The sequence below is a fragment of the Budorcas taxicolor genome, chromosome 9, assembly GCF_023091745.1.
Source record: "Budorcas taxicolor isolate Tak-1 chromosome 9, Takin1.1, whole genome shotgun sequence".
NCBI lineage: Eukaryota > Metazoa > Chordata > Mammalia > Artiodactyla > Bovidae > Budorcas > Budorcas taxicolor.
In genome coordinates this window covers 83,091,223-83,114,568 of record NC_068918.1, presented here as the reverse complement: position 1 = coordinate 83,114,568, position 23,346 = coordinate 83,091,223, and the positions used below count along the sequence as shown (strand labels likewise).

The window sequence follows — 23,346 nt, the reverse complement described above, 5'->3', positions numbered from 1 at the left end:
CTGGAGTGGCTTGTCATGCCCTCCTCCAGCGGATCTGCCCAACCCAGGGATGGAACCCTCATCTCCCTCACTGGCCACCAGGGAAGCCCAGAGATAGGAGGGTAACACTCATGGGTCAGGATACTCCTTTCTCCTGGCAGAAGTAGATACATAGCACTCTTAAGTGAAACAGAACTTGAATCACTCCATCTCCGACTGTTGAGTAGTAAGGCACACCACAGGCACACCTGGCCCAGGATTATTCCAGTAATCATTGCTGTCTGTAATGTTGACTCTGTCATTCAGAAGAGGTCTAGGGAGCTCTAGGAACAGGATGCATTTTAGAAAAATAAGTCTATAATTATTTTATGCATCACTCAGCTTTGTCCAACATAATACCATATTTTTCATATCTTTAAGAAATAAAGTATTATAAATATGTTTGGAACCCTCTTCTATCTCCCCTTTTTCCCTCCTGTGAATTGAACTGTCTAAAAATTGATACTCAGTATTCCATGAACATGTTTTGCTTGCTCTGCAGATATAGATAGATATACGTACACATGCACCTAGAGAGTAAAGGATAAATAATCTTCAAAAGTTTCCCTGTGAGTGCAGTCACACTGTACCTATCTTCTGTCAGTTATTTGCTCTATTTGGGGGTTTATGTTGGTAACCTTTGTTATTCATTGTAAATATTATTTAGTATCCATTGTCAAAATTACCACAATTTAATTACTCATTCACCTATTGATGGATCTTTGTTTTTTGGTTACTACATATAATGTTGCAATGAATATCCTTATAAATATCTACTTGTGAAGCAGGTCTCTAGAATATATTCATAAAGGTAAACCTGATGGATTACAGCAGTTTACTCAACTTTAGCTTTACTATATATTGCCAGATTATAGTCCAAAATGCTTGTACCAGTCCCCTCTCACTAGCAGCACATGAGAATTCTATTGCTCCATATACTCGCCAGTACCAGGTCCTGTTAAGTCCTTTTTCTGTTGTGTAAGTTTTATTTCATCAAATACGAAATTGTATCTCAACTGGTTTTAATGTGCATATCCCTGATCTGAAATCTACTTGAGCATAGTTTGTAGTTCGTTTGGGTTGCTACAGTGTTTCTCTTCTTATTTTCTATTGGTTTATCTTTTGATTATTGATCTATAGGAGTTTCTTCTATATTCTGAGCACTAATCCTTTGTCAGATAAGAGTTTCAAATACCTTCTCTCAGTCTGGGGCCTGTCCTCATCGTGCTTTCATTACACAAGAAGTTGTTAATTGAAGTGGAACAATATGTATCCGTCTTTTGTGACTGCTGCTTTTGCACCGGTAAAGTCTTCCCTGCCATGGGAGTCATAGATGCTCACTCACAGCATTTTAGACTTTTAGTTTTCACTTACTGTTAATTCACTTGGCATTTATTTTTGGTTGATATGAGATATGGGCCTACACAGTCCTCTTTGTAGATTCCTGCTTATACCAAAGTCACCAAATGATCCATCCTTCTCCCACTAGCAGTTGCTACATCACATCTGTCACATTTCAAAGTCCACATGTGCTTGGGTCTCTGAGGTTTTTGTTCCATGGGTATATTTGTGCCTCTAACAATATGATACTGCCTTAATTTTGATATCTGGCAAGGCGAATGCCCCCATGTCACCTCCGCAGAGCAGCCCCTTGCCCCGCATTGTTGACATTCTTCAGGAGTGCCCTGGGGTATTCTTGGCCCTTTCATATAACATTTATATGGAATTTAAAGTTCTTTTTAAAAATCCTTTGGGGATGTTGGTTGAATTGTATATATTTATGAGTTAATTCACACATACCTCATTTTAAAATTAAAATGTTTGGGTGCTTAAAAGAAAATAAGTTTTTTGTTAAAAAAAAAAAAAGTTCTCAAAATCAGCCAATTCAAAGAGTTCTAAATATTCATGGTTTTATTACATTTAAATAAAGGACATACCATTGGAAATGTTCATTGAGACATTGGGGTAGTTCATAAAACTAAAGCATCTTGAATTCATTATTCTTGCTGTTTTCACCTATCTGTATTTATGGATTACTTGTTTCATACAGTATCTTCTACTTTGAAAATCCCAATAGCCAGTGGTAGGGAAATTTTCCAATTTGATTTTTTTTTTAAGTGCATTGTGTGTATAACTCACACTTCATAGATGTACCTCAGTTAGTGTCGAAGGAAAATGTTCCCCATGTTGGCTATATATCCTGTTAGATAGCCTATGCTTTTAAAATTTACCTCAAAAAAATCCACCTGGTGTTCGTAGATGATGAATGAGTTATTTGCCAAAATTCCTCTTTGTCCTTCTGCAGAGACTTACAGCTACTACTGGAAGCAAACAGCGAAGTCGCCTCTCCATTATGGCCCAGTACCTCTGCGACGTTCAGCACATCTTGACAATTCCAGGTCAGGCTTTTGTCCCCAAACCAGAGGTGAGTTTCTGATTATTTGTTTTGAACAATATAGTATACTAGGACTAGGATGTGTGACGATGTGTCATAGAAAATTATTGCTAGAATCTAATCTTCTATGCAGACTGTACCATAACTTTTTCCTTCCCTCTCCTAAAACCATAAAGATCACAGTGGTGGATCAGTTCAGTTCAGTCGGTCAGTCGCATCTAACTCTTTGCGACCCCATGGACTGCAGCACACAAGGCCTCCCTGTCCATCACCAATTCCCAGAGTTTAGTTAAACTCATGTCCATTGAGTCAATGATGCCATCCAACCATCTCATCCTCTGTCATCCCCTTCTCCTCCCACCTTCAATCTTTTCCAGCATCAGGGTCTTTTCCAATGAGTCAGCTCTTCACATCAGGTGGCCAGCATATTGGAGTTTCAGCTTCAACATCAGTCCTTCCAGTGAATATTCAGGACTGATTTCCTTTAGGATGGACTGGTTGGATCTCCTTGCAGTGCAAGAGACTCAAGAGTCTTTGCCAACACCGTAGTTCAAAAGCATCAAGTCTTTGGCACTCAGCTTTCTTTATAGGCCAATACTCACATCCATAGATGACCACTGGAAAAACCATGGCCTTGACTAGACGGACCTTTGTTGGCGAAGTAATGTCTCTGCTTTTTAATATGCTGTCTAGGTTGGTCATAACTTTTCTTTCAAGGAGTAAACTTCTTTTGATTTCATGGCTGCAGTCACCATCTGCAGTGATTTTGGAGCCCCCCAAAATAAAGTCAGTCACTGTTTCCCCATCTATTTGCCATGAAGTGTTGGGACCAGATGCCATATTCTTCATTTTCTGAATGTTGAGCTTTAAGGCAACTTTTTCACTCTCCTCTTTCACTTTCTTCAAGAGCCTCTTTAGGACTTTGTTTTCTGCCTTAAGGGTTGTATTATCTGCGTATCTGAGGTTATTGATATTTCGCCCAGCAATCTTGATTCCAGCTTGTGCTTCTTCCAGCCCAGCGTTTCTCATGATGTACTCTGCATGTAAGTTAAATAAGCAGGATGACAATATACAGCCTTGGTGTACTCCTTTTCCTATTTGGAACCAGTCTGTTGTTCCATGTCCAGTTCTAACTGTTGCTTTCTGATCTGCATACGGATTTCTCAGGAGGCAGGTCAGGTGGTCTGGTATTCCCATCTCTTGAAGAATTTTCCACAGTTTGTTGTGATCCACACAGTCAAAGGCTTTGGCATAGTCAGTAAAGCAGAAATAGATGTTTTTCTGGAACTCTGTTGCTTTTTCGGTGATCCAGTGGATGTTGGCAATTTGATCTCTGGATCTTCTGCCTTTTCTAAAACCAGTTTGAACATCTGGAAGTTCACGGTTCACATACTGTTAAAGCCTGGCTTGGAGAATTTTGAGCATTACTTTACTAGTGTGTGAGATGAGTGCAATTGTGTGGTAGTTTGAGCGCTCTTTGGCATTGCCTTTCTTTGGGATTGGAATGAAAACTGCCCTTTTCCAGTCCTGTGGCCACTGCTGAGTTTTCCAAATTTGCTGGCATATTGAGTGCAGCACTTTCACAGCATCATCTTTCAGGATTTGAAATAGCTCAGCTGGAATTCCATCACCTCCCCTAGCTTTGTTCGTAATGATACTTCCTAAGACCCACTTGAATTCACATTCCAGGATGTTTGGCTCTAGGTGAGTGATCACACCATGGTGATTATCTGGCTCATGAAGATCTTTTTTGTACAGTTCTTCTATGTATTCTTGCCACCTCTTCTTAATATCTTCTGCTTCTGTTGGGTCCATACCATTTTTGTCCTGTATTGAGCCCATCTTTGCATGAAATGTTCCCTTGGTGTCTGTAATTTTCTTGAGTAGATAGTTAAGTCTTAATCTGATTTTTCTTCCCCTTAAACAGAATGACCAAACATCTAGGTTTATATGTGTTACCCGGATGGTGGTATTAACTATAAATGTTTTCATCTTGAAGATGTATTTTGCCTTTTCTGCATCTAGTGAGATCAGCACATGATTTTCTTTCATTTAATTGATGTGTCATGTGTTGCATTTATTGATTTGCATATGTTGAATCGTCTTTACATCCCAGGGATGAGTCCCACTTGGTCATGGTGTATAATCCTTCTTTTGTGTTCTCAAATTTGGTTTGCTAATATTTGGTGAGAATTTTTCATCTGTATTCATTAGGGATATCGGTCTACAGTTTTCTTGTGGTAGCCTTATCTGGCCTTGCTTTCAGGTGATTGCTGTTTTCATAGAATGAGTTTGGAAATATTCCCTCCTCCACAGTTTTTCCGGAAGAGTTTGAGAAGGATTGATGTTAATTCTTCTTTGAACGGTAGAATTTTTTAGTTAAGCCGTCTGGTCCTGGGGTTTTCTGTGCTGGGAGGCTTTTGATTACTGCTTCCACCTCTGCTTGCTATTGGTCTGTTCAGATTTTCTGTTTCTTCCTTATTCAGCCTTGATGGTTTGTGTGTTTCTAAGAGCGTATCCATTTGCTCTAAGTTGTCTCATTTGTTGGCATAAAATTTGTTCATGGTTGTCTCCTCTGTTCCCGTGTGTTTCTTTAGTCTCAGTTGTAATGTCTCCTTTTTCATTTCTGATTGTGAGTCTTCTCTTTTCTTAGTCTGGCTAAAGGTTTGTCAATTTTAATTTTTCAAAGAACCAGCTTTTGGTTTTGTTTTTTTCATTTTTTAATCTCCATTTATTTCCACTCTGATCTTTATTTCCTTCTGCTAACCTTATTCTTTTTCTAATTTCTTGAGGTATAAAGTTAGGTTGTTTGAGATTTTTTAAGTTCTTAATATATGTATTTATTGCTGTAAACATCTCAGAACTGCTTTTGCTACATTCCATAGTTTTTCAGTATGTTGTATTTTCATTAATTATTTGAGATTTATTTCTTTTGACTTCTTTGACCAATTGGTTATTCAGAAGTCTGTTATTTAGTTTCCACATATTTGTAGATTTTCCAGCTTTCCTCTTGTTGATTTCTACTTTCAATACCGTTGTGGTCAGAAAAGATAATAGGTGTGATTTCCATCTTTAATTTTCTGAGATTTGTGCCTTATGATCTTATCATGATACTAGAAAATGTCCCATGTGCATTTGAAGAATGTGTATTTTCTGCTGTTGTGTGGAATGTTCTTTATATGCTTAAGTCCATTTACTCTAGAGTACGATTTAATTCCAACATCTCATTGTTGATTTTCTGGCTGGATCATCTGTCTGTTGCTGACAGTGGCATATTGGAGTTTGTTACTCTTACTGCCTTATCTATTTCTTCCTTAGTATTTGCTTAATATATTAAAGTATTCCAATGTTAGGTATATATATATATATATTTACTATTGTTGCATTTTAAAGATGTATTGACCCTTTTATCATTATGTAACAACCTTGCTTGTCTCTTTTTACCAGTTTTTGGCTTGAAGTCTTTTTTCTGATACACAAATGGCTCAGCCCCTTTTCTTTTGATTTCTACTTCCAGCCCTACACTTTGAGCCTATGTGTGTCTTTACAGCTGAAATGAGCTGCTTGTAGGTAGCATATAGTTGTTGGGTTTTTTTTTAATTGGAGATAATTCCTTTACTGCAGTGGTTTTGCCATGCATCAGTGTGAATTGGCTGTGGGTATACATGAACCCTCCCTCCCTCCCCCGTCCCACCCTCTCCCCCATGTTGTCACGGAGCACCAGGTTTGGGTGCCCTGCTTCATACATCAAACTCGCACTGGTTACCTATTTCACTTGTGATAATGTGTTTCTTTTTTCTCAAACCATCCCACCCTCCCCTTCTCCTACTGAGTCCAAAATACTGTTCTTTATGTCTGTGTCTCCTTTGCTGCCCTGTACATAGGATTTTTGGTACCGGCTTTCTAGATTCCCTATATATGCGTTAATATACGGTATTTGTCTTTCTCTTCCTGACTTCACTCAGTATAATAGGCTCTAGGTTCATCTACCTCATTAGAACTGACTCAAATGCATTTCTTTTTCATAGCTGAGTAGTATTCCACTGTGTATGTGTACCACAACTTCCTTATCCATTCATCTGCTGATGGACATCTAACATTGGGTATCTTCTTCAGTTCTGGTTTCCTTGGGATATATGGCCAGTAGTGGGATTGCTGGGTTCTATTTATTCCTAGTTGTTTAAGAATCTGCATGCTGTTCTCCATAGTGGTTTTATCAGTGTGCATTCCCACCAATAGTGTGAGAGGATTCCCTTTTCTCCTCACCCTCTCCCGCATTTATTGTTTGTAGACTTTTTGATGATGGCCATTCTGACTGGTGTGAAATGATACCTCATTGTGGTTTTGATTTGTATTTCATGAGCAATGTTGGGTTTTTGTTTTTGCTTTTAATCCATCTAGTCATTGTGTGTCTTTTGATCAGTGAATTCGGTTCATTTATATTAGAGTGATTATTGACAGAGGATTTACCACTGCCCTCTTCCTATGCCTTCTGGTTATTTTGTATCACCATTGTTTTTCCCTCTCTGTTTCTGTCTGTCTTTCTAATGTGGTGGGTTTCCATAGTCGTTTCCTCAATCTTCCCTTTTTTGTCTTTCATGACTCTAGAGTTTGGCTTTGTGTTTCACATATGGCTTACATAAAAAGCATCTCAGAAATGAAATAGTTCTTCTTATGTTGATATCACCTTATCTTTATTTGCCTATAAAGATTCTACCCTTTTACTCTTCCACTTATGTCTTTATCACAATTTATCTCTTTTGGTGCTGTGAATTCATTGAGAAATTGTAATAGCTTTCCTTAAGCCTTTATGCTATAATTAAGTGGTTAACATACCATTCTAATAGGGTTAAAGTTTTCTGACTATTTTTCACCTTTTCCAGGGTATTGTGAACTTTTTCTTTTATTGTCAGTAAATAATATATTCTTATTTCAGTTTGAAGAATTCCTTTCACCATTTCTTTCAAGGAGATCTCGTGGTGTGAACTCTCTCAGTTTTTGTTTGCTGGGAAAGCCTTTATTTCTTCTTAATATTTGAAGGATAACTTTGACAGATAATTGGCTGGTGATTTTTATCTTTTAACACTTTGAGTGTGTCATTCCACTCTCTCCTGGCCTGTAATGCTTCCGCTGAGAAATCTGCTGTTAGCCCAGAGAGAGTTTCTTTGTAGGTTACTTCCTCCCCATGCCCCCACCCCATGCCTTTAAGATGCTTTCTCTATCATTGATTTTTGACAGTTTCAGTATAATGTATCTTGGATAAGGTCTTTTGTATTGAGGTGATAGGATGTTCTTTTAGCTTCTTGGACATGTATGCTAAGTTCTTTCCCCAGGTTTGAGAAACTGTCAGCAATTATTTTTCTAAATATACCCTCTGCTCTCTTCTCCTCTACATAGATCAGTTATTCTTATATTTGGTTTTCTCCTCTTACCTGATAGCTCTCTTAGGGTTTCTTCACTTTTTAAAAATCTTATCTCACTCCTGAGTCATTCCTAAATTCCCATCTTTCAAGTTGCTAATTCTTTCTTCAGTCTGATCTGCCCTATTTCTTAAGCTAATGTATTTTTCATCTCATTCATTGAATTTTTCAGCTCCAGAATTTGGTTGTTCTTTAAAATTTCAGTCTCTTTGGTAAAGAATTTGTTCTGTTCATTGATTTTACTCTTTAGTTCATCAAATTGCCTTTCTGAGTTTGAAAGTGAAAGTGTCAGTCACTCAGTCGTATCTGACTCATTGTAACCCCATCGGATGCAGCCCCTGCCCCCTGCCAGGCTCCTCTGTCCATGGAATTCTCCAGGCAAGAATACTGGAATGGGTTGCCGTTTCCTTCTCCAGGGGATCTTCTCAACCCAGGGATCAAACCTGGTTCTCCTGCATTACAGGCAGATTCTTTACCACTGAGCCACCAGGGGAAAGCTCTGAGTTTACTTGTGGCCCACTGAATTTCATCATAACAGCTATTTTGAATTCTTCATAAGTTATATTACAACATCCTGTGCCTTTGAGTTTAGTTACTGGAGAACTATCACTTTCCTTTTGTGATGCCGTATTACCCTGATTTTCATTGTGTTTGACTGGAATGCGCTTCTGCCGTTGCTTTTAAAGTAATAGTTACTTGTTTACTTTGGTAAACGTAATAGAAACCCTTGTTTTCCAGACAGTGGCGCTGTAGCTCAGGTTTTTGGTGTCTGTCTGATCTGGTTTTGGGGCTACACTCTGGGTGGGGAGTGGTGCGGGGGAGTGTTTTTAAAATTAAAAAGTGCTGTAGGAAAAGCAGGTGGCAGAGTGGAGGGAGGTTTGGGCTTAGCGCTGGAGGCTTTGCATGTTCACAGCCCAGTGAGGACACCCTCAAGTGGGGATGCTTCCAGGGGTTCAAGGCAGACAGCAGGTAACAGTACCTTCCCTGCCCTCTGTTATACTCATCTGCCTCTTTCCCTTTCCTCTCCCTCCCCTCAGTCATAGAGGTTTATCCTCAAAAGTCCAGATGCTGCTGGAGAGAATTGAGTCCCTCCAGTTGTAACCTGTACAGCCAGGCAGTCAGCCACTCGCCCCTTTCTCTTTCCATCTCCTCTGTGAGGCAAGTTCTCACTGTCCTGATGAAAACTCAGCCCCAGGGAGGGAGGGGGACTGACTCCTCGAGTTCCTCCTCCTCGCCTCCAGGCTGGTCTCTGTTCTGCTCCAGTGGCGTCCCTGGTTCTCCCTCTGTCTGGCTGACCTCCACAAGTTCTCTATGCCCCACGTGTCCGCCATGGATTTCAATCTCCAGTTTTACTTCCCCCACCCCTGCCCCCGTCAAGTCCCTGGGGGTAGGGTCGGCTCACCAGCGTCTTTGGGCCCAAAGCCCCCTCCAGGATCCTGTCTACTTTCTGCAGCACAGGAAGTCTGCTAGTTGGTCCCCTGTAAAGGATGAATTGTAAATGAGAGGACTGAAAGAAACGACTCGTGCTGCCAAGATGCTGATGTCACTTTCAGAATCCAAGTATTTTTTATTTATGATTTCCCCCACTTTTTGGAGAAATTTTGTTTTGACAGCTTTGTGATCAGTCATCTGTGGAAAAATAGTTGGATATTAAACTAGGCTCTGACTTATATGCTAATCACAGAAGAATAAAAGCTAATTACAGAAACAAAGCTTCTCTGCCAGAAATACAAATCAATAAGCCAGTGTCTAGTTTAGCAAAACCACTGCTGGATGAATTACTACAGGACATACATGTACTATAAAATCTTACTTCTTCATTGAAGGTACACTGAGCCCCAGCCGCATGAAAAGCCCTAAGCTAGGCAGAGAGGTGGTGGTGACAGGAATGAGAAGTCAGACATCTCCCTTCAGGAGTTCACAGCTAGTGAGGAGCAGTTTTCTTCTGCTGAAACTCAAGTATAAAGTCTTGCACAGCTTCCTTTAGATTCTTTGACATTCACTGATACAAGTAGATATTGTAAAAAATTGTGCGGTATTTAGGTGTAAGTGTATGTTATAGGCTTAGAATGGAGCCCCTGACCAGTAGCATTCGACCTGTTTGTACATATTGAACCTTGATCTGAGGCATCTCCGGGGCCTTAGCTGCCACCTTCCACTTCCTCTGCCACGTCAGTCACAGTTACCCAAGCTTTCCAGGACCTTTAGGAATTCAGTCCGTCTTCCACTTTTATAGCAGACTTAATTGTCATCTTTTTCTTCATCAAACTCAGTATTACCTTCCTTCAGCATCTCAAGCTTTCAGACATTGTAAATAACTTCTTCCAAATTAATAGATCCTATTAGATCCTAGACAGAATATGTTTGGAGATACCTTTTAGCTCATCAGATTTAACACATTGGTGCTCTCAGGGATTTTTTGTCCTAGAACAGGTGGCCACTGGAATGAAGACCAAGTCACCACAGAGCTTTCTCTCTTATAAAGCATATATGTGTATATACAAGACTTTCAGTAGTATAAGACCCAGTTATATCAGGAACCAAGATCTTTACTTTTAGGCTTTTATATTGGTGGTTATCATTGTCATCCAGAATCTTCAGGCTTTTTACCAGAGGTTTCTTAGGGTGGGTGTTAGAGTATTTTTACTGGAAGGTTTCTCTTTGTTTTAGTTACCTAGTTGAGAGTAATTGATGGTGTTTGGCGGTTATTATCCACTTTATCTTTTATTTAAAAGGATAAGATCCACAGTAGTTTACTAAAGCGCTTCCCAGGTGACTTAGTGGTGAAGAATCCACCCGCCAACGCAGAGGACATGGGTTTGACCCCTGACTCGGGAAGATCCCCTGGAGAAGGAAATGGCAACCCACTCCAGTATTCTTGCCTGGAAAATTCTGTAGAGGAACCTGGTAGGCTGCAATCCATGGGGTCGCAAAGAGTCGGACACAACTGAGTGACTGAACACGCATGTAGTTAACTATAAGTACTTTCCCTCCAGGATTAAGGCCTTATGAAATTATTATTTGTAAAATAGCTAGCTATGTCTTTGATGTTTTTTTCTCCCACTGAGGATGTTTGCTTTTTTGGCAAACTAAGCATACAGCAATTTTTTTTGCTTAGTTTTTATTGTGTTATAAATAATACATGCAGGTGATATATTTGTAACCTAAGAAAATGCTTATCAAGCGGGAGAGAATGTATTATTATAAAGGAAACAAATGATTAAATTTTAGTTGTAAAAGAATCTGCTACTTCTCTGAAGTAGTTTTACCATATTAGGGCAAATCAGGAAAACTCTGAGGAAAGCCAGAAAATATTTGACTGATAGTTAACATTGAGCAAATCTTTAAGAATTCGTTTTCATAAGAAAGGGGAAGAGTTTTTACAGAATTGATAAAAAATAACAGTACATGGCGGTCCTGCTGGCTAAATCCTTCTAAACACGAGAAGAGAAAGTCTCAAGCGCAACACAGACAAAATATGCTCAGTGCTAAAATAGAGATGCAGGCAGATTCCTGAAAGAGTTGAGAGAGGGAGGTTAATTCTCTGTAGATGCTCAGAAGAAATTTACTAAAATTCAATACATGTTCTTAATCAAATTCTAAGAATTAGATTTGGAGAATTTCTTTGATATAACAAGAAAGGCTTACTTACAGCCTACAATGTACAATCCTAGATGTACAATCCTACATCTTAGGATTTTTCCTGTGAGAATCGGTTAACCCTTCTAATAATCAGTCTTTAACTAACTTAATCAAAATCAAGCTTTAATGACAGAACTTTCACTGCTATAAACCTATTACAACTACACCTGGCTTATTCAACTCTTGCCAGACTCTTCCTTCTCATTAACTTCTCTAGCGCAGTCCCAAAGTTTGAACCCCAAATTCTTTTCTATTTACAGAAAACACAATCTCTTAGGTTCTTAAAATTAGACTAATTTGTCTATTCTAATTTTTCTTACAGTTTGCAGTTACAATTTTTTATAATTTTGTATTTTTCTTTCACTGAGTTAATAACATTATTTTACCAAGTAGAAGACAGAATCTCTTTTGCAGTACAGATTCACAGTTGAAAAATGCTTCCATGAGAATATAAGATTAGTTTAAGTCTCTCAAGCTGGCATCTGAAAACCCCTGAGAGTCCATACATTTCTGGGGTTCCACAGTAATTTTTTTCAACTGGACTGCATATTGCAGTCAGTCTCCATATCCATCGTTCCACATTGGTAGACTTAGTCAACACACAGATTAAAAATAGAAAAAAAAGTCCAGAACATTCCAAAAAGGAAAGCTTGAATTTGCCACTTATTGTCATCTATTTACATACCATTTACTTTGTATTAGGTGTTATAAGTAATCTGGAGATGATTGAGAGTATTTGGGAGATTGTATGTAGGATCTGTGCGTGTGCTGGGCCACACTGTATAAGCGACTTACTTGAGTGTCCTTTGATTTTGGAATCCATGGGGGTCCTAGAACCAGTGCCCCACAGATACTGAGAGACTGCCATACTCGAGTGTGAGAAATCCTGAGCCATTAGCTATTCCCTCAAAATTTTCTGTCACCTTTTTTCTGTATAAATTGTGGTCATTGATCTGCTGCTTTAACATCCTTTCCACATCACTGTCCTATACTCCAAGGCAGTAGAAGAGTCACTTAGATACAATCTGAGAATTGCAGCAGGCCCTTCTGACTGATGAGACGGAGACACTGGTGGAAGAGCTAGAAGTACTTTGAAGTCAGCTGGTCCTCCTGGAATTCCAGTGCTCCTAGTTTTGAGAACTTGGTCATGTTAATAGGCTGAGTTTTAATACATCAAATAGGGTAATAATGCCACCCTTGAAGTGTTGTGAGGAATAGAAATAATCAATATGCAATGCCTAACGGGAGTATCTCACACAAGGAGACAGTTAAAGGTAGATCTTACTGTTATCAGTTCAGTTGCTCAGTTGTGTTCGACTCTTTGTGACCCCATAAGCTACAGCATGCCAGGCTTCCCTGTCCATCACCAACTCCTGGAGCTTGCTCAAACTCATGTCCATTGAGTCGGTGATGCCATCCAACCACCTCATCCTCCATCGCCCCCTTCTCCTCCTGCCCTCAGTCTTTCCCAGCATCAGAGTCTTTTCCAGTGAGTCAGTTCTTCGCTTCAGGTGGCCAGAGTTTTGGAGTTTCACCTTCAGCATCAGCCTTTCAATGAATGTTCAGGACTGATTTCCTTTAGGATATACTGGCTTGATCTATTTGAAGTCCAAGGCACTCTTTAAGAGTCTTCTCCAACACAACAGTTCAAATGCATTAATTCTTTGGCGCTCAGCTGTCTTTATAGTCCAACTCTTGCATCCATACATGACTACTGGAAAAGCCTGAGCTTTGACTAGACGAACCTTTGTTGGCAAAGTAATGCCTCTGGATTTTAATATGCTATCTAGGTTGGTCATAGCTTTCTTCCAAGGAGCAAGGGTCTTTTAATTTCATGTCTTCAGTCACCATCTGCAGTGATTTTGGAGCCCCCCCAAAATAAAGTCTGTCACTGTTTCCCCATCTGTTTGCCATGAAGTGATGGGACTGGATGCCATGATCTTAGTTTTCTGAATGTTGAGTTTTAAGCCAACTTTTTCACTCTCCTCTTTCACTTTCATCAAGAGGCTTACTGTTATAAACAATTATTTATGGACTAAGCTGTAATATCCTAATAAAGTAATGTGGATTATAACTTTTAAGACATATAATTTATATCTTATTTTGTCTATATAGAAGTATGTATATGGAGCAAGTAACACAGATTGAAAGCATAAAGTTGTGTCAGTACAATCTTAGATGAATTAAAGATGCTACACCCCTGACATAAAGGTCAGCACTTTGGGTCATCCACACGTGACTTTTGAGAACAACAGCATTTTAGAGGCTTTCAGCTGCACTTGCCCCCAGCTCTTGAGGCCTCTGTTCAGTTCAGTCACTCAGTAGTGTCCGATTCTTTGCGACCCCATAAATCGCAGCACTCCAGGCCTCCCTGTCCATCACCAACTCCCAGAGTTCACACAGACTCATGTCCACGAGAAGTGATGCCATCTAGCCATCTCATCCTCTGTCGTCCCCTTTTCCTGCCCCCAGTCCCTCCCAGCATCAGAGTCTTTTCCAGTGAGTCAACTCTTCGCATGAGGTGGCCAAAGTACTGGAGCTTCAGCTTTAGCATCATTCCTTCCAAGGAAATCCCAGGGCTGATCTCCTTCAGAATGGACTGGTTGGATCTCCTTGCAGTGCAAGGGACTCTCAAGAGTCTTCTCCAACACCACAGTTCAAAAACATCAATTCTTTGGCACTCAGCTTTCTTCACAGTCCAACTCTCACATCCATACATGACCACAGGAAAAACCATAGCCTTGACTAGATGGACCTTAGTCGGCAAAGTAACGTCTCTGCTTTTGAACATGCTATCTATGTTGGTCATAACTTTCCTTCCAAGGAGTAAGCGTCTTTTAATTTTATGGCTGCAGTCACCATCTGCAGTGATTTTGGAGCCCCCAAAAATAAAGTCTGACACTGTTTCCACTGTTTCCCCATCTATTTCCCATGAAGTGATGGAACCAGATGCCATGATCTTCATTTTCTGAATGTTGAGCTTTAAGCCAACTTTTTCACTCTCCTCTTTTACTTTCATCAAGAGGCTTTTTAGTTCCTCTTCACTTTCTGCCACAAGGGTGGTGTCATCTGCATATCTGAGGTTATGGATATTTCTTCCAGCAATCTTGATTCCCGCTGTGCTTCTTCCAGCCCAGCGTTTCTCATGATGTACTCTGCATATAAGTTAAATAAGCAGGGTGACAATATACAACCTCTGGTAAAATAAGCTGAGTCAGTGGATGAGTCCACAGAAGATACAGGGGAGCACCTTGCTGTACCACTGTCAGTAGATCTGACTCCACCTCCTGGAAGCAGTGGCGCCCTGGCCTTCAGTAGAGGCAGCCCCTGATCCATGAGCCATTAGCATCCAGTACCCACAACAGCTGGGGGAGTGGGGTTAGGGGTGTGGTACCACCCACAGCTTTGGTTTCTGCCACTAGACAAAGCTATCACATTCCTTATGTGGCCTTCTCTGACCTGGTTACCTGGAAAGTTCAAAACTAAAGTTCATATTTAATTGCTTTAACAACTGTAAACCAGGATTATTTAATAGCATCCTGTCTTCCTTTTCTTTGTGATTTTAGCCTATCTTTATCTTTTGGTTTTTGTATTTATTGGGCCAGCAATTTTATTTTAAGTTGGCTCAAATGGTTTTTGGAAGTGGATGAGTCTAAAAGAAAAATGTGTAAATTAAAAGTCAGTTTTATAATTAGAAAAATACCAGAGTTGTCCTCCTTAAAAATCAGATAAAACATGTTGAATAGAAAAAAAAGTATTTACAATTATAATCCATTTTAATTATGCTTAATTATAATTCAATTTAATTAGTTATGCTTTTGTATGTACTCAAGAATAAAATAAGCAATAAATGTAAATCCAAGGAAGAAACAAAATTGCTTTTTTTGCAGATGATACTTTCTATTTATAAAACACAATGAAATGAACAAAATTATTGGAGGTAAACAGAAATATGCAACAAGTTTTGCAAAATTACATGCTATGATGGAAATCCCTGAAAGTCAATAAAGTTAGTATATTCTCAAGTCATATAGCTAAAAATACAGATGACATTTGCTTAGAAGATATTTTGACCACTCAAAAGGAATGTATACATAAATGCATTCCTAATTCCCATGTGAAATCATATCTTTATTTTAGCTCTTTGATGATGATACAGGAGAGAATGATCTACCAAATAAAATACGTGTAAAATATTTTAGTCTGTACTTCATATGCACAATTCAAAATTATTTATTCACATAAAAGATAACTTCCCACTTTCTGAGTTATTAATGCATAATGAAGTAGCCTTTCCCCCTTTACCGTTATGTTATGAACAATAACTAAGCTTAAACGAATAAATTATTAGAAACAGCCTTGTGCAGTGTTTCTTTTGCACACTGGAAAATCCAGTTTTTATTTTCTTTAAATATTTGAATTACATATAAGATAATCTAACTTTTAAAGCATTCTTTATTCTTTAAAACATTTTCATAACCATTAACTAATTGAAGCAGCTCATTTGTAAAAACATTTTTAACATGAATCAAACTTGAGAAGAAAAACTGACAACTTAAAAGTAACCTTTAGCATTCAAATACTAATCAGTTTGATATTAAATGATAGTGGCAAATCAAAAATGCTAGAGGTAAATGAACCTAATCTGAAGAGTCCTCTTGTTAGCAGCCAGAAGAGGGCAGTTCGTAAGCATTTTAAAACAGATTCTTTTTGTTTTCACTTAGCTTGTACATAATGCTTTAAAAGTCCTAGAGATTTCAGTTTGGGTTTAGTTTGATTTTGCTTTGCTATGGTAGCATTTACCAATTTCCTTTATTTCCACCTAATCTTTGAACGCCATATTGTATGGAGATTATATTTCCTAAAATGTAAAAAATGTTCCCCTCTACTAGGAGGTCACAGTGGATGGGGACCTGGGATTTGGGCAACCTCCGAAACAAGTGGACATCTTCTATGCGTAAGGTGCAGTCATGCAGTGGAAATTGAAAACAGAAGTAAATTACTATGGGGTTGTCAGGCAGAGATGGCAAAAGCAGATGATATCCTGAATGAACACCAGGACAAGGTGCTTTTTATACTTGGCAATTTAGTTCTTTTATGAAGTCCAATTAAGTACCGGTTAGTAAGATGTATGTATCAACAGTTTATCTTTAAGAAGAAAAGGCTGTGAAATAATTGCCTTATTAATATAATCAGAACCTCTTTCTTTTATAAACCTTTAGATATAAAACATGACAATAATGGGAAAATAATGTAAAACAGATATACACAAAGTTTGGCATTTTGAAAAACTTCATTTTTAAAGTATTTCACCTTCTTTGTAGAGAAAGTTAAATACAATTCTGGTATTTAAAGACAAAAGTCACAGCAGGCACCTAAAAATTCCATGCGCATCATAGTTTTTCACACATAGTCCTTCAGGCTGTATGCTGAACTGTCCTCTGGCTGTGTGGTGGAGATGGGTGGCTGCTTGCATGGGTGGAGCAAAGCTCCTGACTTCTTCTTTAGACAGGATGTGCAGAAGATCATGCCGGAGACCACCAGCATCACGGCCGAAATGATTCCAAGGTAGACGGCTCCTCCAGGCTCATGTTTGTTGCTTTGTGGAACTGTCAAGTCCAGAAAGTTTGCTATGATCTCCTTCGTGTACCACACAGTCGGTATTAAACCAGAGGTCCCTGCAGACAGGAAACAAACTCCTCCAGCGAAACAAGCATGCCTCTTGGTTTCCGGGTCCCCTCCTAAGCGAGTGCATTCCATCCCCACTGTGGAAGTGCAGAGCCCCACCGCAGACAGGATGCAGGCCAGGATCATGGCGGCCCGCGCGGCCTGCTCGTGGCTGGGGCGGGCCAGGACGGAGTACTTCAGGGTGCAGCTGAACATCCCGGTGCTGTACCACGTGCAGTCCATCCACAGCCCTTCTAGCCGCTCGATGGCGGTGATGATGTTGGAGCCCGCATCCATATTCACCTTCCAGTTGGGCAGCAGCGTGGCTGCGAGGACCCCAGAGACCCCAGATAAGGCCAGGGCGAAAGCCAGGAGCTGGACACCCGCCAAGGCCATGACGTCGCTGCGACCTCTGTCCTCCCAGAAAATCCTGACGGCACTCGGTCAGAACTGTAGCTGTTTCTGCACAGTAGAAAACCAAGTAACAAAAGGCTGGGGAAAGAAGACAAGATCAGGACTGAAAGAAAGCACAAACAGAGACTTCCGTGAACAGTGAAAACTGAGAACACGCCTGACGAGGCCTCCGCAGGGGACGAAGTCACTGCTTCCCAGGAGAGAAGCTCACTCCAGGCCCCCAGGGCTGCCGTTTCCTGAGTGATTTTGGTCGGGTGGTGCTTGGTGCATGGAGTCAAGGAAGGAGATGTCCACTTTGTTTCTTAATTCAACATTTTAAAAAGTGTTTATTGGAGTATAATTAATTTATACCATGTTATAGCTTCTGCTGTACAGCACAGTGGATCACTTACAGGTATGTCCGCTGTATCTTGGATTCTGCTCCCTGTAAGTCATTACAGGGTATTGAGCGGCATTCCCTGTGCTGTACAGCAGGCTCTTGTTAGTTATTTTATACATAGTAGTTTTATTTAAAATTTAAACCCTGCTGAAGCTGTCTTTAGGGTAGGCCTGTACCTTGTTAGGAGATTTAGGCTTTGAATTCCAGCTGTAGGACAGGTGATAAAGGATTTTAATAGTATTACAGGTTTTAAAAACTTTTAAAATACTCTGTTGGTAATAAGGAAGAATAGTTTCAACCCATCTGTTAAAATTGATTTATAAATATATATTAGAAAAGTTTTCAATATTTGAAAAATGATTATTTTAAAAATCTGTTAAACACTCTCCTTGCCATTCACATGGCCCAAGTGAATTGTTAAAGGAGAAGAAAGTAGTAGAAAGAACTCAAACTCACTAGCATGATATCTCTGATTTCCAATTTGCAAAATCTTTACCTAAGGCATGCCATTGCCTCCCTTCAGGTATAAGTTACTCAAAACTGAAACAATTGAGCCAGTGTCTTTTGCTTCTAAGAATGTGAGATCCTTTCTAGTGGGGACCAGAACTGTTCCCTGACCCAAATGAAGTCTGCTGCAAAACCGGTTATTCTAAATGATTCAGAAGTAGTGACATAGGATCTTGAAAGTACAAAGCAGAAGTAACCACATCATTTGTCTTTCAGAAAGTAATAGAAATAATTCACCCTTTTCTTTGCTCCCTCCCTCCCTTGCTGTGTTTTAATCTGACAGTATTTACTTGCCTTCTTTGAGGAAAATATAATAGTTTCTGAAATACAGCAATACTGACTTTGTGTATTTCCAAATTAATTTTTGAATGATGTATTAGAATGGGTCTATAATGATTCATGTTTGTTTCACACAAGGCAGTATGAGCTCCAAATCTAACAGAATACCTGGGTCAAGTCTTGGCTTTCCAGAACCCCTCTGTGCCCCATATCCTCTTCTGGAAAGTGGGAGGATTATAGTGTCTGTATCATGGAGGTGAATATGGTAGTGAAGTTATCTAACCCGTGGAAGGTACTCAGTAAACTCTAACTGACTTTGCTATTAGTATTTTAAAATTTTTATGTCATATGACAATTGATATTTAATGGCATTTGGGTGTTTGTTTTTTTTTTCCTCTTCCTTCCTTAGGCCGATTTCATTCATTTTCATTGGCTCTTAGAGCTGGAGGAAACCATAGCTCTATAATCTCGGCTATCACCGTTGTTTCAGATTAGGACACTTAGGTGCTAGATGGCCTCAGCAGTAGATCGGCAGTGCCCACTTCCTGCGTCTGCCCCTCTCAGCATCCTCACCCTGTCCACCTCTACCTACCACAATAATTCCTGCTGAAACCCTCGTGTGTGCTTCCCATGGGAAGCAGGGACAGTGCCACTGCATCTGGGCAAAAGCCACTGTTAATGGTCAATGCCCCTCACTCCCTTTCTCACCAAGAGAGAGAGAGACTCCAGAGGGACGTAATAAGGCAGATGAGCAAATGGCTTAGCTTCAGAGACTCACCGAGGTCCATCATGTCTGGCTTTTGTGAAATATCTACAGTAATGCAACTCCATGCCTGTGTTACCGTGAATATAGTTGTATAGTTCAGTATAGTTATAATAACATTGATTCCCCAAGAGGTTAAATCCTGGGCTGTCTGAATTCGATTGTTCTATTTTTGTTCATAATCTTAAAATGTAAATTCTACCATTTCAGGAGATTTCTCTGAGATTTTGAATTCTTAGAGTCAGTAGCATCAGAGTACCTCGGCTTTGCCTGCCATCCTACAGTTCATTCTTTCTCTGTTTTCCAAATTTCTTTTCATATCTGAGACCAAAATAAAAGTTAAGGTTTCTAGGAAAAATAAATAAAGCACATGTTTGTGGTTTCATAACAGCTGTTTTCAGGTTTGAGTTTTAACATTTCAGACTCCAGCCAGCTCACTCAATTGCTGCCTTCTCAGATCACTCTCGGCTTAAGGGATTCTTTCAGAGTGAGACTGCTGTTAGCATTCCCTATGAGCATCTCATTTCTTTCTTTCTTTTTTCACTTTGGTTGAGTAACCTTTATGTGTTGATCAGTCTGTGCAGTCTGTGCTCAGCTTCCCAATTATAACTCTCTTCTTCCCATTAACCAATACATTTTATAAATTACAGTGTAACTCAGACTTGCAGACAGCCTGTTCATCTTAATTAACAAGTGCTGGCAGTGATAAATTACAGACGGCCAAAATCAGTGTAAACAATATGACACTGCATTAAGTTAGCACAGTGCTCACTTACTAGTGAATGTTGGACTCTTAAGTGCTTTCCTCTGCATAAAAAACTTAGAATTCATTCTCCAAAATGAAGGTCACTCTTTTCCTTTCATAAAAATATACTGGCATCTTAGCTATTGCTGTGAAATCTTTTTTTTCCCTCTCTGTCTCCAGCCGTAAGCATGGTACAGTTCGTGGCCTGTTCTCTCAAATTTCTATCTCATAGAGAATAAAGGCATACTTTGTTTCAGTGGTTGTGGTGGTGAAATATTGTGAAAGTAGGCAAAAGCAGAGAGGTCACATGTAAAAAACTTAGTTCTAAATAGCACTCTCATGCTTCCAAAATCTGCTGCATATAGAACAGAACCTAAAACGTTAAATTCATGAGCTATTTCTCAAAGAAATTCTGAACTGGATTTCATGAAAATGTAAAGTCAGTTTTCCAGACAAGATTTATCTATATCAAATCTAGCATTTAAAAACAGCTTTACAACTTATAATTCAAACCAAGTTATACTTGAAGGTCTATATTTAGATCCCCAAGCATTATGGAAGCTTCTCATTTTCCATACCTTTTGTCAGTAGCCTTCAGTATCTTAACTCTCTTGTCAGTCGTCTTCAGTTGAACCCCAATAAGGTCTGTTGAAGAGACACCACATACATGAGGCTCAATTCACAGCTTCTGAATATTAATGATAAAACTCCACCAAGTTAACTTGCAAATAGCAATGAGCAACACAGAAATCTGCGAGGTGAAAACTGCTGATGGTGCTGGAAGATAAATACCAGGTTCTCCATCTCATTTTTTGAGCTGTGGGAGCATTAAGACAAGAGAGGCGGGGAAGGGAGGGAGTTGTTGTTACAACAGGATTTGTTGAAACCTGAAAGCTGAAAATGCTCTTGTGTCACAATATACAGAGGAGGAATTATTTGGGCGCTCACAGAATTTTCTTTTAATTCTATGTTTTAGTCCATAGTTATAATTTATTTTTGAACTTTTATCTATGTTGGGAGATAGTTTATTACTTTATGTCCCCAATTAAAGAATGTGGTCTGAAATATTTTTAACTAGATTGTGCTTTGCAAATGATAGTTAAGTGAGACTTTCTTTTTATTCTGGTGCTTCTGACTTGTGTTAAATCAAGATTCACAAAATTGGTAGCTTTCAGACTAAAACATTCAAAAGACAGGTTTAAATATATATATTTTGATAAAAGTAAAAAGAAAATCCAGTACCAGCTGATGACTAGAATCTGATCAGTAAACCTACAAGTGTTTTTTCAGGAAGGGTGAGGGGTAGGTATCCTGAATTTTCTTCTGTTAGCCTTTACACTGAGAAAGATTTCTAAAGCATAACTTAATAGATTTTAGAAAATGTTGTAAAGAAATTACATCGAAATAATGTGATGAAACATTTTAGATGAAACCAAAAGGAAACACTGAGGTGCTAGGCCATGAATAATTAGACAGACACGTTTCATCTTCATCTGCTTTGGGTTCTCATTGTTTTCTATCTCAGTAATTTTAATTCTACAAGCTGTGCGTTTATAGCCATTATGAGAACGGAAGAAAATTTTACGTATGGTTGGATGTTTAAATTTTTACTACTGCTGATAGCCATGTTAGATGTTACTCATTTCTTTAAAAAGCAGTGACTAACAAAAATGCATGTTTCAGTTATCTGGATCTTTCTAAGTTTTTTGTTGGTTGGATTTAATCTCCTCTAAGTCTGGCATTTAGCAAGATATGTATCATTTTCTCCTCTTTGAAGTCGAATGTCTGTGCATTTGTTTTTTAGCCATAGTGTTGTAATTCTGATACATAAACATAGCTTCCTTCTTTGATTTCACGGAGATATATAAGCAGTTCTTCGTGTGAGTGCTGGAAGGAGTAGAGCTGAATCTCAGGCGCTGACCCTCACAGCGTTGCCGTCACTGCCGTATCAGGAGCCCACCAGATGCCTTCAGTGTCTCGGCTTGTTCCGCTCCGTGTGTGGTTGGTGGCTGTGCAGGCTCACCTGTGCTGAGGCTGACTGGGGGCCGGTGGAGGGAGGGGCCGGGGACTGCTCCCTGCTCGGGCTGCAGGCATCACACGGCCGCCTGAGGGTAAATGGCTTCTGCGTGCAAAAGTGTACGCGTTTTTGTTTGTTTGTTTGTTTGTTTGTGTAAGTAATTTATTTAATTTTGGCCGCAGTGGGTCTTTGTTGCTGAGCCTGGGCTTTCTCTAGTTGTGGCAGGTGGGGGCTGCTCTTCATCATGGCGCTCGGGCCCCTCACCGCGGTGGCTTCTCTTGTCGTGGAGCACGTGGGCTCTAGGGCAGGCAGGCTTCAGTGGTCGTGGCACTGGGGCTTAGTTGCTCCACAGCATGTGGGACCTTCCCGGGTCAGGGATCAGACCTGCGTCCCCTTCACTTGCAGGCAGATTCTCAACCACTGGACCACCAGGGAAGTCCCTGTACTTGAGTGTTTTCAAGAACTTTTTGATTTTTTTTCTGTCTTGATGAGTACACTTATCCTATAATGTGTTAACTGCCTGTTCTCCCACCCCCAGCCACGCCTCAGTGTCTTGGGATCTTAGTTCCCTCGCCAGCGATCAAAACCTCACCCCCTGCATTGAAAGAAAGCACAGAATCTTACCCACTGGACCACCAGGGAGGTCCCTTAACCACCTGTTTTTAAAAGGCAAACTCTGAAATGTAAATAACTTTCATTAACTATAGACCTTTAACACAAGGCAGAATTTCTTATATAAAGGAGGAGCCAGAGGGACTTCCCTGGTGGTCCAGAGGTTAGGATTTGGTGCTTTCACTGACATGGCCCAGGCCGGTTCAATCCCTGGTGGGGGAACTAAGATCCCACAAGCCGCACAGTGAGGCCCAAGGAAAAGGAGCTAGAAAGTGAAAGTGAAGTCGCTCAGTCATGCCCAACTCTTTGTGACCCCATGGACTGTAGCCTACCAGGCTCCTCCGTCCGTGGGATTCTCCAGGCAAGAGTACTAGAGTGGGTTGCCATCTCCTTCTCAAGGAGGTCTTCCCCACTCAGGGATCGAACCCCTGTCTCCCGCATTGCAGGTGGATGCTTTACCATCTGAGCCACCAGGGAAGCTCAGGGAA

At 39.9% G+C, this 23,346-nt stretch overlaps 2 protein-coding genes across 2 annotated transcripts in view; one reads left to right on the top strand and one right to left on the bottom strand.

The window, feature by feature from the left end:
- The window catches only part of TFB1M (transcription factor B1, mitochondrial), a 61,626-nt gene that overhangs the window by 26,303 nt on the left and 11,977 nt on the right, over positions 1-23,346 (top strand). The window contains exon 5 of the mRNA XM_052645861.1: positions 2,324-2,443. Coding sequence (XP_052501821.1) covers positions 2,324-2,443 — 120 coding nt within the window. The remainder of the gene's footprint in view (positions 1-2,323; positions 2,444-23,346) is intronic.
- On the bottom strand, positions 16,879-17,538 carry CLDN20 (claudin 20). Its single transcript, XM_052645862.1, has one exon. It carries the CDS (start codon positions 17,536-17,538, stop codon positions 16,879-16,881), a length of 660 nt encoding a protein of 219 aa, XP_052501822.1.